The sequence below is a fragment of the Natator depressus genome, chromosome 6 (genome assembly GCF_965152275.1).
Source record: "Natator depressus isolate rNatDep1 chromosome 6, rNatDep2.hap1, whole genome shotgun sequence".
In the NCBI taxonomy this organism is placed as follows: domain Eukaryota; kingdom Metazoa; phylum Chordata; order Testudines; family Cheloniidae; genus Natator; species Natator depressus.
Genome location: NC_134239.1, coordinates 91,936,878 through 91,951,942, shown reverse-complemented (window position 1 = coordinate 91,951,942; position 15,065 = coordinate 91,936,878). Strand labels below are relative to the sequence as shown.

Sequence of the window (15,065 nt, the reverse complement as noted above, 5' to 3'; positions counted from 1 at the left end):
CACTAACCCACCTGCTTGGAGCAGAGTTTGATATTGCGACTTCGCTATGGTCTAAGACAGATGGGCCTAAACTTAGCTGCTGTTATCTCTTAGCCATGATCGGTGCCTGTCTTTACTCTTGGTTCTTGTTTGGGCTGGGGACGGGGGGTTAAAACCAGTTACAGAGTCAATTATGGTTTAAAAGGTTATTTTTATCTCCCTAGATCTCAAAGTAACATTTTTATAAATTAAAATGTTTTTTTTAAATGAGTGCACTGTTCCACTTTTCATATCAAAGTCGAGAAATTAAGTGGTGCTAATTGCACAAAGTGCCAAGGGCCGACACTAGATTCTTATGAAGCCATAAGGACATTTTTTAAAGTAGCTTCACAGTGCAATTACATGAAAGAGCAATGTAATTAAACAATGGCCCTCGTGTTTGAAGACTTATTAGGGGCACTTTGCAAGGGGGTTACATGGGAAACCTTGGAACTATAGAATTTTTTTTTTAAATTACACTTGGGTTCTTAACACTCAAGACAGGGGGAATTAAAGCCACTAAACATAAAGGGGTGGGGGAAGGGTACAAAAACCAGAGTAAAGTGACAACTGATTGATGCAGCAATAGAAGATGGAGTCCTTTTGTTCTAGTTAATTATAGCTTGTCCTGTTTTACTGGGCCAGCGCTGTTGGCGGGGGGGGCGCAGTTGATTCCTTTATATTGCCTGGAACAAAGAGACTGTTAACAGGGATCTGGGGGAATTGCTGCATTAAGGCCAGGGGCCTCAATTTTTACCTTTTAATGCCAGTGCCAGACTGACAGCCCCAGAGTCAGAAGCACTGTATTATATATAATATATATGAATATGAAGGAAAATACAGCATAGGGAGCAGCAAGGCAAGTGTCCCCAACAACACGCCTTCCAAGGTCCATCAAGCCCTAAACAGCAAGACAGTCCACACAGGACTTTGGGGCTTCCCTAAAAGAAAAGATGCATGGTAAGCGCACTCATCCCAGACCCAGCATGCTGAGCAAGGCAGAGGGATGGGAAGGTGATGGGGGAGAACACCTCTCCCTCACCCCCCACCTCCCGTCTGGAAGGAGATGAGGGGATGTGGTGAACTGTAAAATATTCCTCTCAGGCCCGGCTTTCTGCTGGACAGGCCAGATCTGCACAGATGATGAGCTGAGCTCTTGGCCTCTGGCACACATGGTGCCCATTTTTCATAGCCAGGCTGGGGAACAGCCATTCTTGTTGGATTCATCAGTGGTATGCCTAGCAGCTAAGAGGCTCCTTACAGGCCCCAGTAGTATGGCTGGCCAGAAGCTGAACATGGTTATTGTAGCCTGAGGCCCACTTCCAATCCAATTACACACAACAGCTGTGCGATTCCTCTCCTCTGTCCCAGAGCCAGGACTAGACTTTGTGGCTGTCAGGGGCAGCAATTTGAGAGGCAGAGTCAAGCTGAGTGGCACCTTGAAAGGGTGCCATCCTGAGGGAGAAGGCAAGGGGTAGGAGAGGTAGCACTCAGGTTATAAACCATCCTCTCCTTTTTGGCAGAATTAGTTGTTCCCGGTTTAATCTATATTGGAGACAGCATGTTCCTGGCAGAACCATTCAGATAAGGGGCTTATTCCTACGCAAGTGTATGTGAGACCATGAGAATAAGTGTGTCTGAGTGTGCAAAAGGGACTGCATACATAGTGAATGGGCATGCAAGTGGGAGCAGCTGAGAATGAATGAAGCCCTGGGGACAGATGAAGATAGGAAAAGGAGGTAAAGGAATGAAAGCTGGAAAAGGAACAATATCAAATGGCCTGGACTTTTCAGCCTCAAAAAGCCAGTAACATGTCTGTCCCTTCAGGGCCTCTGTGCCCTTACAACATAGTTGGCTATCCCTGCATGCAAGCGAGGCCACAGTCCTTCTCAAGACCCAGAGTAACAAGGGCATCTCCACAAGGTCACGCTTATTTCTTTAAATACAAATTCTAATAGCAGCGGAAGCCATAAGAAATGATCCCCTTCGGCAGGGGTGTCACCATGTGTGATAATCAGGCCATGTATCACCATCCTGGGGAGGCCCACGTAGGTCTCCCACCCCAGAGATGGGGGCGGAAGGTGAAGCAAGTGGGTGTAGTGCTAACTTAGGGCTTGTCTTCCCTACCTTGCCTACCTTGCCAACGTAGCACATCTGGCAAAGACGTCTTATGTCAATGGGAGAGCGTTTTCCCATCAAAGTAATTACTCCACCTCAACGAGAGGCAGAAGTGATACTGGCGGGAGATGCTTTCCCGCCGACATACCACAGTGCAAACACCACTTTAAGTCTACATAATTTATGTCGCTGGGAGGGGCTTTTTCACACCCCATAGCAATGTAAATTACATCAACTTATGTGGTAGTGTAGCCGTTAGACATCAGTCTCTCACAGGTATCAGAACCAATCACCCTAATATCAGAGCACCAAACCCCTACCCCTTTAAATGCCCCCTCTCCCCATAAGCAGCATGTTACAGGCACCTCACAAGCTCCTCTGTTCTATTCTCAATAAATTACTGTTCACCCCAGGCCCCTGGACCAATGAGAAAGAACAGGAGGAGCAGGGGAAGTAATGAACACCATAGGGAAAGAGAAAGAGAGCTTTACTCTCACACGACAGCTGTGCATCCTCATACCACTTTTATTGGGTCTCAATGGCATGAACTGATACTTAATGATAAAAATATCAATCCACAGAGTTCTGGATACTTTATGAAGGTGAGCCAGGATCTGTAATCCCTAATTTACAGACAGGAAAACTGAAGCAACAAGAGGGGAAATGACTTGCCCTCAAGGCCACACAGCTAGTCAAGTGACCCAGCTGAGCACAGACCCCAAGAGCCCTGCCTCCCAGTGTCCCACTCTAACCTCTGGATGTCACTGCTTTCTGTGTGATGCTTGTGTGAATGGACAATGCCCCCACTTAGGGGGTAGATTAACACCTGACGAACTCATTTCCTTTGTGAAGTGAGCCAAGCAGGATCTGAAGCTCGTTCTCAAGGGGAGAGGGGCATGCCAGCTGCTATCCCTAGTTCCCAGGGGACCCCTCTTAACAGCAAAGAGACCTCACAGGCTGAGAGCTCATGCTAAAAGTAAAGTGACTATTTGCTTTGAATAAGATCCATTTCCCTGCACCTGCAGGGGCTTGGCCTAAGAAGAGCCTTTGTAGCATGTGCTTTGCAGAAGCCAGCATCAGGCTGTTCACAGGAGCTTGTTTTACTGTCTATTCAACAAGTAAAATTAATCAATTAATCAATGGGCCCTTTACAGCCCTTCTGCTGCCTGTGGGTAAATAGTTACATTAGCTCATAAAATTCCCAATTTGTCTTGCAAACGGTGAACAGTTAAAACGGTTGCTTGGCAGAAGCCCTGGGCTCCACTCTCTGGCTTGCAATTGGCTAGCTCACAAGGTAGTGAGCAAGCCCCAGGCATGGACAGAGAAAATGCAGACCTCCCTGACTGTAGGTAAGGAAACCTGGCTGTGTTCTACATAAATAGCCCAGTCCTGTGCAGCAACACAAGTGCAGGCTGCAGGGAGGAGAGAGGACAGGACAGGGAGTGCAGGACCTTCTTGGAATAGAGCGGTATCACAGTTCAAAAAATAAGGTACAGGCAAGCATCGAATTGAGAACATGTGAAAATGAGTGTGGCAGCATATGAAAAAGTGTCTGAACATAACAATAAGAATGTGAGAAAGCGTGCAAGAAATCCTGAGCCTGAATGCATGGGAGTGTGGGGAAATAAACAGTGTGTGTGCAGGTGTGCGAACGCTTGTGAGAACATCTGAGAATGGGGAAGCAGGGCAGGGCAGCCCATTCAACACTAAATGGAGAGCCACAAGGTTAACAAAACTCTGCCCTGTGGATTTCAGTACATCTGCTCTCCCTCTCCAGGCCACCCCGAGCAATGACAGCATCGTTTTCATCCCTGCCGTGTTTACCGCTGGCTGGGCCCACCCCATCTGGTTGCTCATATACCCTCTGCAGCCTATTCAAGCCACACGGAGGTATTTTTGATGTACAAGACAGCAGCCATTTATGGCACAAAATATCAACCATTCCACTGGGCCGAGAAGGGGCCAAGCTACAGTGAGTCATTGTCAGCCTGACTCCACCTTCCACGCCAGCTATGGGGACAAAGGCAGCTCCAGTGCACAGTGGAGGGGACTGTTACCCCACAACCCTTCCACATCATCTCTGGACACACCTCAAGCCACTGGCCTAGCCTCCCCTCTCCATGCAACAGAGACAAGTATCTGACCTACTGAGAGGGAAAAGCTCCTTGACTCCCCAGACTGGGGCTGATAAAACCTGTTGTCCTTGTTTGCAGGAGTCTTGCTGGTAGAGTTTCTCTTTCTGCAGCATCTCAAGGGGCCATTTTTTGCCATGTGGCCTCTTTCTTCCCTATTATCTACACTTTGGGTATGCAGTGACAACCCCTCCTTGGATACTCACAGAATACAAAGTAACTATGATGAGTAAGGGGCCCCAATGAGAGAGGCTGAGAAGGGCTGGGGGAGTGAGATTTCCCCACACCACTTGTCCACACAGATTCTGTGGATGAAACTAACAGGCTGAAAAATCTAATTGTTCAATGGTAGAAAAGCAACAAATGGAATGCAGAAGTATTTTCAGGTTCAATTCTGGTGCCATTGTAATGCCAACAGACCCTGGTCATCGGTGGATGGGATCGAACCTAGGACCTCTGGAACTAAAGGCATGAGCCCCTACTGCATGAGCTAAAAGCCATATGCTGGTTAGCTAAGGCTGTAGAGCAGACTAATCAATCACAATCTCTCCCCTCAGTGCCATTAGATGGGACAGAACACCACACCCAGTAGGTGTTTGGGTTAAACCATGAGTTGGCAAGTTATGCATATGGCTTAGAAGGGAAGGATCGACCCGCTTAGCAGTCACCCAGAATCCTGCTCCCATTTAAGCCAAAGGCCAAACTCCCACTGAGCCCTCATTCTGCGTCTAAATCAGGAACCCAGTGGAGCTTCCTAGAGGTGAGGTCAGAATCAGGCCCATTGGTTTCAGTGGCAGCAGAATGGGGACCATGGAGCGAGCACTCTCAGTTAAAGCCTTTTCCAGCTGAAGATGGGGGATTCATTCCCCCTCATTGATGAGAGAGTGGAGTGGGGATTGGCTGCTGGAGTTCTCTATGAAAGAACATTTCCATGGTGGTAGATCCTGAAAATAAACTCTCCAGTTTAATTGCATTTTCTCTCTCCCTCTCATCTGATTCATTCACATGCTATAGAAAGGAAACTGTCAAGACCCCAGATGAAGAGTTTACAAACCCCAGTGTGACAAGGAATATTTTCACCACTTTTTACTATGCAAAGAAACCCAACAACTCTCCCCCCCCCCCCATCCACCCCATATCTGTGTTGGTGGAGACCCAGCACAACAGCTTTTGGCTCTGGAGCCAGAAAATGGAACAGACTAAAACTGGAAAGTGAAACTGACTATGCAAATTTCAGCATCCCAAGCTGAGTGACAATCCAAAAACATTAAACTATAAAATGATCAAAAGTATGTTTCAGCTTTTCAAATGCAATAATCAGCCTCAGGTTATTAGCAACACAGAGAACAATTTTTTACAAAACCTGATTTTTACCTTAATAGCATTCCTATAACTGGTCTATTTAGTTTTGTGCCGAAAGAGATTTTGCAAGGGAACCTCTAGATAGAGAACCTCTATACAAAGACCTTGGAATCCAACCCCTACAGTGCCCAGCACAACATTCGCTCTGAACACTCATAGCCAGCATCATGAGATTTCTACCCACTCTCACTCCCTACCCCACCCCACCCCAGAATAATCTTCCAGCTCAGTGAACATAACACTCACCTGGAATATGATTGACATCTGTTGAGACGTTTTCAGGGGAAGCAGAAGGGAGATGTGGAAAGAGAAAGAGAGAGAAGAGAGAAAAGCATTAGAGACACACACACACACAGCAGCTCAGAATCCTTGCATGGAAATCAATTCCATGCAAAACCAGAAGTAATTAGGTTTGTTGGAAGGCCACCCATCTGCAGCCAAATGCCCACCCATGCAAGGGAATAGGGGTTGGCTCCCCCTCCGCTGTGCATGTAAAAATGAATCTGCCATCATATCTGTCTGGAGGAAGTGCGCTTCTGGAATCAGATAGACCCAAGTCAGGCCTGTTCCTGCAAGAATATCAGTTAGAATATTCTATGGCGCTTCATGCACAAATGCAAACAAACAAAAAACTCACTGGCCCACAGCAGGTTTTGTACTTCACATAAATTCAAGCAAGTTTTCAGAAAGGGGAAAGGAAACTGCTCCCCCTTTAAGAAGGGTCATTTGAATTTATGACCTATTGCGGGGCTCTGAACACAGTCCCAAAGAAAAAGCCTCTCCTTTTAATTCCTCCTGCCCACCGTTCCATGTGACCATCCTTCATTGCAGACAGTGGGGTTTGTGCGTCAGAGGTTTGCACATGTTGTCTCTTCCCAGGACTCTGGATTCAAACCAAGAGCTGTTCAATATGTTTTCCCCTCGTGTGACACAAGATCCCTTTTCCAATCAATCAAATTAATCCTGGAATAAATAAGTCCATTAAAAAGGAGAGAAGCAGGGACTTGTAAGTGGCCATATCAATCATAGGATAGGTACATCTTAAGAGCTATGGTGTCAGTTTCAATGAATAATCCATCAACTCCAGTGAATGGAGAAAAATTAATTCCTGCTTCTCTTCCCACCATCACCAATTTAGTCTCATTCTATGCACTTACACTTGTCATAACCCCTGTGGGGTGAGCCTCTGAGTTCTCACAAGCTATGCAGGATCTAGCTAGGTCAGTATTTGAACAGGAGTGGAATCCTCCAAGGAAAAACTCACAGTGCAGCAGGAAGCAGTGCTTCTGATTCAAAAGGTGGCACTCTCCCCTCTAAGTATCTAACCAATGCCCGAAGTGTGATGATGGAGGTGCTATGCTGCTGGAGGTATCATCTTTTAGATAAGATATATTAACCACCTGAGGTCACTAAAGTTCCCTTGGTCCTTTTCCCACAAGACCAGGAGTGCACTATGCTGGGTGACTTGGCCTAATACCAGCTTTGAATAATATATTCTTCCTCTCCAGATCCCCCGTCAGGTTTCACTTTGATATTAGATTCTCCACTCTCTGTCCTAAACTGTTGTGATATTGTAGAATGCTATGGCACAGTTGCCATGTTCCACCCCAGCAATGGCTGCATTTCAGTGGTGAGCAAGTGAGTCCTGTTCATATTGCCACTGTATGTTACTTTCTAAGTGACTTCGGGATCTTTTAAGAATAGGTACACAGGAGTAGGTATACATGACACTTCATAGATATATTAAACACAATCCTTGCCTGAGGAGTTAATAATCCACAGAAGACAACATACAGACTAAGAAAGGAATGCAGAACCAGATAATTTCATTTGGATTGCTTATGTTATGCATGCTTGCTGGGTTCAGGGGGTTTTATTTTATTTTTATGTGTCCTTTTTAACCATTGTGTTTGATATTTTAGGGAGCTGGCAAGGGAACAGGAAAGGACAGCTGGCACTGAAAGACTGGCTGGAAGAAGCTAGTTTTTAAGTGCAGGGTGGAAATTCAAAGTGCAATGAGTAGAGTGTGCAGTGGGAACGGGAAATGGCATGAGAGAAGAGGAGAGATATAGAGCAGAGATGAACCTTGAACATGAGTGTGGAGGAGTGTGAACGTGATGCAGAAGTAGATTGGAAACCACTGGATGGATTTATGCTGGGAGGTTGTGGGGGGATCAGAATGGCAGGCTAGGGAGATGGCAGCATTCAGGGAGAAAGATGATAGAGAAGGATGAGATATCACAATTATTATTGATAATTCAGTAGCTGCATCAAGAATCCATTCCAGGCAGGCACAGAAATCCAGTACCAAGTTCTCCTCCTCTCAGGGACTTCACCCCAAGCCTAGTGTTCAAATGAATAAACAGAAAGAGGAACCAGCCGACATGAAACCAGACTTAGGCCTGGTCTACACTACAAACTTAGGTTGACATAAACTGCGTTAAGTCAATCTAATAATGTATATGTCTACACTACTGAGTCCCTTCCACTGACCTAAGTGGCCTGTAAAGTCAACTTCTGTACTCCACTTCCACAAGAGGCGTAGCGCTTGATTCAACATCCACAGGTCGACATGTGGATAGTGTAGACACTGTGTTGTGTAATTCGAATGAATTGGTCTCCAGGAAGTGTCCCACAGTGCTCCACTGTAACGGCTCTGGAGAGCACTTTCAACTCCACTGCACATCAGCCACGTACACAGGGAACAGCCACTCCCCTGTTAAAGCCCCGGGAACTTTTGAATTTTCATTTCCTGTTTGATCAGTGTGGAGAGCTCACCAGCACAGTTGATCATGGAGACTCAAGGCCACAAACGTGCTCCAGCATGGAGCACACAGGAGGTGGTGGATCTCATTGCTGTGTGGGGAGAAGAGTCTGTGCAGGCAGAGCTCCGATCCAGCAGAAGAAACGCTGACATGTATGCCAAGATTGCATGGGGGAGAAGGGCTACACCAGGGACATGCAGCAATGCCGCGTGAAAATAAAGGAGCTTCGGCAAGTGCACCAGTAGACAAGGGAGTTCTGGTTCTGCCCCACAGATGTTCTGCTTTTCTAAGGAGCTGCATGCGATTCTCGGCGGCGACCCCACAACTACCCCAAAACGCTCCGTGGATACCTCCGAGGAGCCCCGGGCAACCTCGTGCAATGAGGAGGACATTGTTGACAAGGAGGAGAATGTGAGGCAGGCAAGCGGAGGATCCATTCTCCCCAACAGCCAAGAACTGTTTTTAACCCTGGAACCGATCCCTTCACAGGACCGGTTGGCAGTGGAACGTGATGCTGAGGAAGGCACCCCTGGAACTCTGAAATCCTCTGCATAAGGTTTCTGGGAAGGGCTGCCTTATTTTGTCCACCACTGTAGGACACTTTCCTGTGCTACTCCACTCTGCTGGCATCATTGAAGCGCACAACATTGCAGCATAAGGGCCAGGTCCGTACCCAGATGCTTGCAGCATCTGCTCCCTTGCCACCTCTGTTACCCTCAGGAGAGTGATACCGCGTAGGGTCACCTAAGGGAAAAGGGAAGTTTTCAATGCTTGCCCTTAAACCGCAAACGATTCAACAAGTAATCTGCCCCATTTGGTGAAATCTGGGTCACACAACCACCCTTTCCCAAGCGTGCCCTGGTTGTAGTTGGAAGGGATCACCGTGTATTGCAAGCAGCATTGAAAAAAGAAAAGGGGGGTGGGGTGGTGGGTTCCTGTTTGTCTCCCTTTCCCCCCAACCCGGTGCTGCTTTTGTAAAAAACAAACTATTTGTGGGGCTTTACACTGGTGCCTGTCCTCAAGCACCATCCAGGTTGCTAGGGGAAGGGGGGCTTTTCTCAAGTTTCAAACTGTGATCCCAAGGACGTCTTCACAAAAGCAGCAGCACAAGACCTCTCGCCCGTGCCTCGTGGCCTTACTCACCATGACTGGAGTAGCAAACTGACTCTTACAATAGCCAGCGGTTGTGACTGTGTTGTGGCTTGCAGTAAAGTGTACTGAGTGGTGTGGTTTTTTTTATTAAAAAAAATTAACCTTGCACCAGAAACAATGGATGCACTGTCAATGCTACTCTTCTGCTTTGCATTCCTGGCAGCCAAAACCTTGTCCATTGGCGCATCCCCCACATCGGGACAGAGATTTTCCCAGATTAGAAGGCAGAAAAAAAGATGATTCAGGAGGACATGTTCAATGAGTTAATGCATGCCTCTGAGAGTGACAAGCTGGAGCTCAGAGCATGGCAGATTACACTGTCCGAGGACCTGGACCTGGACAGGAAGGACAGGAGAGCATTCAGGGAACAAGAGTGTTGCACGCAGGAAGAGATGCTGTGGATTATGAAGAAGCAATCAGACATGTTGAGGCATCTGGCTGAGGTTCAAGAAAGGCAGCTTATGTTGAACCTGCTGCCATCATCGGCCGGTTCTACATCCTCCTCCCCGAAAAGTCCTATGAGGCAGTAGTGGGGGAAGTTCAGTATCCCTTGCACTCAACACCAGGGGAGGATACAAGGACCAGAAGGCGCCCATTCCCACACCTTTGATTGTTATTACAGTGCATCTGTAAGCAAACTTTCCTTATTTCCCACACACACACACACACAGTGTTATCAGCCCTTTACCCCCAGGTTATCTTACTTTTCTTTGCAGTCTCTGTGTGTGTGTGTGCATAATAAAACTTAACAGATTGAGGAGAAAAGGCTATTTATTCAACACATGGTGGCTGATAGGAGTGGAGTTTACAGGGGAGAAAATGAAATGGAGGGGACAGTTTGGTAAGGAACAGCACAGATAAGTGTCACATTACTCTGACTCAATGCTGAAACTGGTTTTCAAAGCCTCACGGAGACGCAGAGCCCCTCAATGTGCTCTTCTTATTGCCCTGGTGTCTGGCTGCTCAAAATTGGCTGCCAGGCAATGTGCCTCAACCCCCCACCCTGGCGGAAACTTTTTCCCCTTTGTTTCACAGATATCATGGCGCACACAGGAGGCAACAATAACAATGGGGATATTGCTTTCAACGAGTCTAACCTAGTACACAAACAATGCCAGTGACCTTTTAAATATCCAAAGGCACATTCCACCACCATTCTGAACTTGTTCAGCCTATGGTTGAACCGGTCCTTACTGCTGTCCAGGCTGCCTGTGTATGGCTTCATGAGCCATGGGAGCAAGGGGTAGGCTGGGTCTCCCAGGATCATGATCAACATCATCAATGGTTATTTTGCAGTCTGGAAAGAAAATCCCTGCTTGCAGCTTTCTGAACAGACCTGTGTTGCTAAAGATGTGCATGTGATGCTCCTTTCCCGACCATCCCTCACTGATGTCAGGGAAATGGCCCCTGTGATCCACTAGTGCTTGCAACACCATTGAGAAGTACCCCTTTAGGTTACGTACTCTTTGGCAAGGTTGTCTGGTGCCAAGAGAGGGATATGCATTCCGTCTATCGCCCCACCACAGTTAGGGAACCCCATCACGGCAAAACCATCCACATCTGCACGTTGCCCAGAGTCACTACCCTTCTTTGCAGAAGTCTATTTATGGCCCTGCAAACGTGGATCACAAAAGCTCCCAAGGTAGATTTACCCACTCCAAATTGATGCCCCACTGACCAGTAGCAGTCTGGCACTGAAAGCTTCCACAGAGCTATCACCACTCGCTTCTCCACTGTCAGAGCAGCTCTCACTTTAGTACTGCTGCACTTCAGGGCTGGGGAAAGCTCTTCGCACAGTTCCTGGAAAGTGGACTTACACATTCAAAAGTTCTGCAGCCGCTGCTCATCGTCCCACAGCTGCATAACAATGCAGTCCCGCCAGTCAGCGCTTGTTTCCTGGGCCCCAAAATGGCGCTCAACCGTGTCAAGGTGATGTGTGACTGTCGCCAGCAACTGCAAACTGCTCCGCTTTATGTCTTCCAGCAGGGCTGCGTGTGTGGCATCACATGGTTCCATGTGGCGGCTCCTGTATTGGCTGGGTAAATACTGCAGGATAAGGTGCGAGGTGTTTGTAATCCTCACAACAACAGTGTACAGCTGAGTGGGGACCATGCTTATCGTACTATGGTGTCCGCATGGGTAACCCGGGTTTACGAAAAAAAGGTGTGAAAAAGGCTTGGATTATTTGCCGCTGATTTCAGGGAGGGAGGGAGGTAAGTACATCATGGGAGGCTAATCCCATGTTCCCACAACCATCCGCACCAATGTTTTGGTCCCATAAGGCATTGCAAGCCCGACCGAAAATTCCACTCAGCTATATGCACTGTGGGATAGCTACCCACAGTGCAGTGCACCATGCTTCAATGCAAGCTCTGATAGTGAGCATGCACTCCGACACAATGAGCGTAGTATGGACACGCAAGATCAACTTCCTTCATTGGAGGCTCAAAGTTGACTTACGTGAAGTCGACTTAACTTTGTAGTGTAGACCTGGACTTAGTTACAGCCAACATTACACTGTCCCATAGCATGGCATCTATGAGCTTAGTTTTGGACTGAACCAGAATTCTGTGTATGGGCCTACTTAGTACCTCTGAGCCCCATAATTGTTTGCTGGAGAGCCTGGGGAGGTGGACGGAGCAGAAGAAGAGAAGGGCAAAGAAAAGAATAAGCCAAAGACAGCTAGGGGTGGAGGGCACATTAAACAAACAACAGAAGAGGGTCAGTAACTGATGCACTTTTCAGAATAGCACTCATTAAATTCTCTGTTAACTAAAAAAATCATGAAGACGCTCGTGCGTTTATCATCTCACTGGTACTTGCTATACAGACAGCCACCAAAACGTGGCTTCCAAATGCACCAAGTTCCATCCAAATGTAATCAGGGTGAACAGTCGGCATGGGGGCCTTGGTTTATAAAGCATAAGTTACACTTTCCTTTTCCAGTACTGTTCATCTGGGGGGTGTCCCCAAAAACACAAACACCCAAATCTGAACAAAATCCTCCCCTCACCCCCTTATCTTCTTTTGAAAGCCCTTGTTGCTCCAGATACAAAAATTGCCATTAAAAAGTCAATATATGCACCACTGCAACACCTTTGCAATATTTACATTGGTAGCACCACACTGCCACAGAGTTATTTGCTATTGTAAGTATAAAAAGAGACTGTTGCATCTCAGACACCCCCCCCCAAAAAAAGCCGACTTTCACAGTGAGACTGCTTGCATTTTATTTTCAAACAAATGCTTGGGAGACTTGCTTTTTTGTTTCAACATAAAGAAAAGAGCACACAGCCTGCAAGCCCTCTCAGTAATACCTTACAATAATACACCAGCATGGTGTGCACCTCAGCTCTTGTGAGCAGTTCAAACAGCCAGAGCACAGCTCAAGCTTTCACAAGAGGGCTCTATAAGAAGAATACAGTAGGCACGGTTCAGTGTTTAGGAGTATCCCTACAAAGTGAGAAAGGAGGGTGCAGGTGCATTACACCCAGCCTAGTTGGATTTTGGGAATTGACTTTTTGCCCTCTCCCCACCCCTCAAATCTTTGCTAACCTGAGATATTCTCTCTCCCCATAAGCTCAGAACCTTAAGGCTAGGTTTTCTAGTACGTTTTTAAAAGGACTGTATCAAGTAGCTTCTCCCCCGCCCCCACTTCTCTCTTCTTCCTCAGCACTAGCCCACCTTCCTCCCCTCTCTCCTACCAGTAGGGGGAGGTGGTATAGGACTCGCCTGTTAAACTTGGAACACACACAGCCCACAGCTCATGAAAAGCCCAGTGAACAGGGGGTTCAGTTTCATGTGGTTGGACGTTTATCCACTTCCTCTGGCTCAGAGCACTTCAAACACAGGAAGGTTTGTCTCTCAACAAAAGGCAAGGCAGGGTTTGCTTTATCCTATACACAAGGACCCATTTATTTGCCTCTTTGTACAGGGCTGAGCTGCAAGCCAGTGCTGTTTGCTTTTGTTCTTTGATGCTAATAGCTCAGTTGAAAGAAGGATCAGCAGGGTTGCTGCCTTTGTCAGGTGCAGCCCCAGCCACCTGGATGGGGTGGAAAAGGAAAGAGGAGGATGAAGGGGATGGAGAGGAACAAAGCGGATGATATTAGAGCTCAGATCATAGCCGTGCCCGTAACAAGTATGTCAGAGATTTTGTGTGTGAATTTCAGCACTGATGAGAGGTGCCAGCATGGGAGCCTCAGAGAGCAAAGGCTTCTGTTCAGCTGAAGGAGAGGTTCAGCATAAACCACAGCAGGGAAAGATTCCCCCATACATCAGCCCTGGCTGAAAAGACCTGCTCTAGGATGCGGAATCCAGTTTCCATGGCCTTTTCAGTCCTTGTCCTCCTTAGTGTCCAGTCACCGTGGACACCTGTCTTCTAGCAGCTAGACCGAGACACACCAATTCATTTCTCACAAGTCGCCAGCCAGCCATCAGATGGGAATGATCTGGGCTGAATGGGAAGTGAATGGCTCTGTCTCCTATTACTAATCCACCTCATCCCTCCAGAGTACACCTATGTGGCTCTCAGGTTACTCCCGGTTTGAATTACTATGAGTGGGGAGCAATTCAAATATTCGGCGGGGGGAGGGGGAAGAGGAGTGGAGAGTTTGTGGGAAGAAAGAGGAGACTTTTTGTAGAGGGTGACATCCAATCAAGAAAAGTCCCTGTGGTAGGGCAAAAAGTGGGCATATTCTGAAGCACAATTCCTTTGTACACATTTAAAAAGTAATAATCCTCAACTCTGCCTTGCTCCTCACTTCACACAACTATAATGGAACATATATGTACAATTCCATTGTCAGAGGCATGTATGGTCAGGAACGTTCAGTCAGCCAATCTGATTGGTTGATTGCCCCCACTAGGAGCTTTACACATATAATAAAAGTAGTTCAGGTACCGTAGATTGATACAGCAGCCTGGGACACGACCTGAGAAGATACATGCTGAGCATGTGTGGGCTAGGTCATTATCTGGATAGAAGATTTCAAAGACCACGAAAGTGCTGCAGGAAGTGAGGCTGACAATTTAGTAGTGGGTGCACTTCCTTTTAACTCAGTTCTGATGCACTGCTTCAGTAGAGAGGCAGGGGGCTCTTTGTTACCACAGGGGCTATATTTTAGATGAGATGGAAATCCCCCAGACTTGAGGTTACTGACGTCAAAAAAGCACTTTTTACGTGTCAAGGTGTTAACGTTGGGATTAATATATGGGTAATGCCAGGATGCCACTTTCATTTACCTTTGCAAGTTCACATGGATCAAAGATTCTTCTTCACTTCCTATCCTAAAACTGTTGAGTGGCGTTACTGTTGCAGTGGGAAGGAAGGCTGCAGATCAAGTTAGCTTAGATCTTTGTGATTAAAATCAGCTGAGACACTCCAGTGACAGTGCGTTGGGTGTTTTTTGTCTATACTCTCTGAGTACCTGCTACCAGTCTCAGTCTGGGTCAAGCTAGACTCTGAAAGATCTGAATTCTTAGCATTATCACCTAGAAGCTTGGGAGTCCCCGTACTTTG

General features: G+C 47.0%; 1 protein-coding gene across 27 annotated transcripts in view; it reads right to left on the bottom strand.

Annotated features, from left to right (window-relative positions):
- Positions 1 to 15,065, bottom strand: part of NRXN3 (neurexin 3) — a 1,373,290-nt gene that overhangs the window by 1,260,192 nt on the left and 98,033 nt on the right. For 23 of the 27 annotated variants that reach the window (XR_012639977.1, XR_012639978.1, XM_074956036.1 and 20 more), the window contains exon 3: positions 5,877 to 5,894. The exons of the other annotated variants lie outside the window; for them this stretch is intronic. Coding sequence is in view for 21 of the 23 variants with exons in the window: in XM_074956036.1 (XP_074812137.1) it covers positions 5,877 to 5,894 (18 nt within the window). In the remaining 2 variants the exon portion in view is untranslated. The remainder of the gene's footprint in view (positions 1 to 5,876; positions 5,895 to 15,065) is intronic. 27 annotated transcript variants of the gene reach the window in all.